At 42.8% G+C, this 2,243-nt stretch overlaps 1 protein-coding gene across 3 annotated transcripts in view; it reads left to right on the top strand.

Annotated features, from left to right (window-relative positions):
* The window catches only part of mcoln1a (mucolipin TRP cation channel 1a), a 70,996-nt gene that overhangs the window by 35,720 nt on the left and 33,033 nt on the right, over positions 1 to 2,243 (top strand). For all 3 annotated transcript variants that reach the window (XM_043694697.1, XM_043694696.1, XM_043694695.1), the window contains one exon: positions 1,267 to 1,348. In XM_043694697.1, the coding sequence (XP_043550632.1) occupies positions 1,267 to 1,348 (82 nt within the window). The remainder of the gene's footprint in view (positions 1 to 1,266; positions 1,349 to 2,243) is intronic.

Here is a 2,243-nt window from a genome sequence, read left to right as displayed (position 1 = left end):
CAAGATTTAGGGTGTATGGATGGGGGAGGAAACTGCACGGGAGCTGTGGTTTACTAAGGAAGTTGAATCTCTTGTCAAGAGGAAGAAGAAGGCGTATGTTAAGATGAGGTATGATGGCTTAAAAATGTGTTGCTGGAAAAGCGCAGCAAGTCAGGCAGCATCCAAGGAGAAGGAGAATCAATGTTTCGGGCATGAGCCCTTCTTCAGGAAACTTTCCTGAAGAAGGGCTCATGCCCGAAACGTCGATTCTCCTGCTCCTTGGATGCTGCCTCACCTCTGCGCTTTTCCAGCAACACATTTTCAGCTCTGATCTCCAGCATTTGCAGTCCTCACTTTCTCCCGAAGTACATGAATAAGAAATATTTTGAGGGATGTGGAGCAAGTGCAGGCAGGTGGGGCTCCTTTACTTTGGGATTATGGTTGGCATGGACTGTTTGGACTGAAGAATCTGTTTCTGGGCAATATAACTATCTATTGAGCCATCCTATATAAAAAAAATCAAAATTAAACTAATTCATATTGTTTTGACAGACAATGATGCACATGAACCAATCAGTTGTGCAAGACCTGTAGTACCAGTGAGCACTTTGTTGTATCTCTACTTAACCTCAGTATTATTAAGATTCATTAAGTGGGCTCTTGCGGTGCAATTGGGTTCAATAATGTCACTACCTCTGGAGCAGGAGAGCCAGGTTTCAGTCCCACCTGCTCCAGAGCTGTATAATATGTTCACATTTCAGGTCATTGACTTTGCAATCAGAGAACTCTTGTAGCACCGTAATAATGTCCCTTCTTCTGGATCAGGAGGCCTGTGAATCAAGTCCCACTTGATTCAGAACTGTGCATTTGCATGTCCGACAGGTTGATTAGAAAAAGGATATGATTCCCTGGTATTTCAGAGCATTCTCTTGCGGCACAGTGGTAGTGCCCCTACCTCTGGGCTATGAGGTCTGAGTTCAAGTGCCACCTGCTCCAGTGATGTGTCATAAGATCTCTGAATAGGTTGGTTAGACTATATACAGAACAACCTCAATTATCCGAACGAAACGGACGGGAGTATTTTGTTCAGATAACGGATTGTTCAGATAATGGATAGCTTTCTTATTGGGACCTTGCGATCTTGGTTGGATAATCCAAAATTCAGGTAATTCATATTCGGATAATCGGGGTTGTTATGCACGTATTTTTTTAAAAAAGATTAATTAACCTGTGATAGATGAAACTAGAGGCACTCATGCAGTGAATTTTTAACATTTTTTCTTTCAGAGTGTGTGTATGTGAATCCCTCTTTTCACATCAATCCCAGAGAAACACCGCAATACAGGAATATCACATTAAAATTCTACAAGTAAGGCTGTCCTTCTTTTAAAATTGATGATTGTGATTGTTTTATTCAGTCCAGCTTGCTTGATAATTGAGTAGCATATTTCATATCAAGAATTAAAGATGATTGTGTATAAATTTGTGTTGCAGACATTTCGTCCCCTGTCTCGGTGACATCCTCAGTGCTTGGGAGCCTCCTGTGAAGCGCTTCTGTGATGTTTCCTCCGGCATTTATAGTGGCTTGAATCTGCCACTTCCGGTTGTCACTTCCAGCTGTCCGCTGCAGTGGTCGGTATATTGGGTCCAGGTCGATGGTGCTTATTGATTGAATCTGTGGATGAGTGCCATGCTTCTAGGAATTCCCTGGCTGTTCTCTGTTTGACTTGTCCTATAATAGTAGTGTTGTCCCAGTCAAATTCATGTTGCTTGTCATCTGCGTGTGTGGCTACTAAGGATAGCTGGTCGTGTCGTTTTGTGGCTAGTTAGTGTTCATGGACAAAGCAGACTACATCCAAAAAGTGCAACAACTACCTACAGATACCAACACCTACCAAAAGAGGGAGTTTGACCTCACCCCACAGCTCACCAAAAGGATAAACAACACACTGAGGAACCTACCAAAAAACGGACAGATAACCAGGTTTGACCTACAAAGAATGAAACCTGAAAGCAACAACACTCCCAGATTCTATGGACTACCTAAAGTGCACAAACCAGACATCCCACTCAGACCCATAGTATCACTACCAGGGACACCATCACACAAACTGGCTAAAGAACTACAGCAGAAACTGAAACACCCTGATCAGCGGATCCAGACACTCTATACAATCAACACAGGAATTCTTGGACATCATCAGAAATATACACATAGACAAGGAAGAAACCATGGCCTCATTCGATGTAACGGCACTGTTCAC

This window comes from Chiloscyllium plagiosum, chromosome 8, assembly GCF_004010195.1.
Source record: "Chiloscyllium plagiosum isolate BGI_BamShark_2017 chromosome 8, ASM401019v2, whole genome shotgun sequence".
NCBI classification, from domain to species: domain Eukaryota; kingdom Metazoa; phylum Chordata; class Chondrichthyes; order Orectolobiformes; family Hemiscylliidae; genus Chiloscyllium; species Chiloscyllium plagiosum.
Note: the sequence above shows the minus strand (reverse complement) of the source record. Positions and strands in the feature narration are given on the sequence as shown.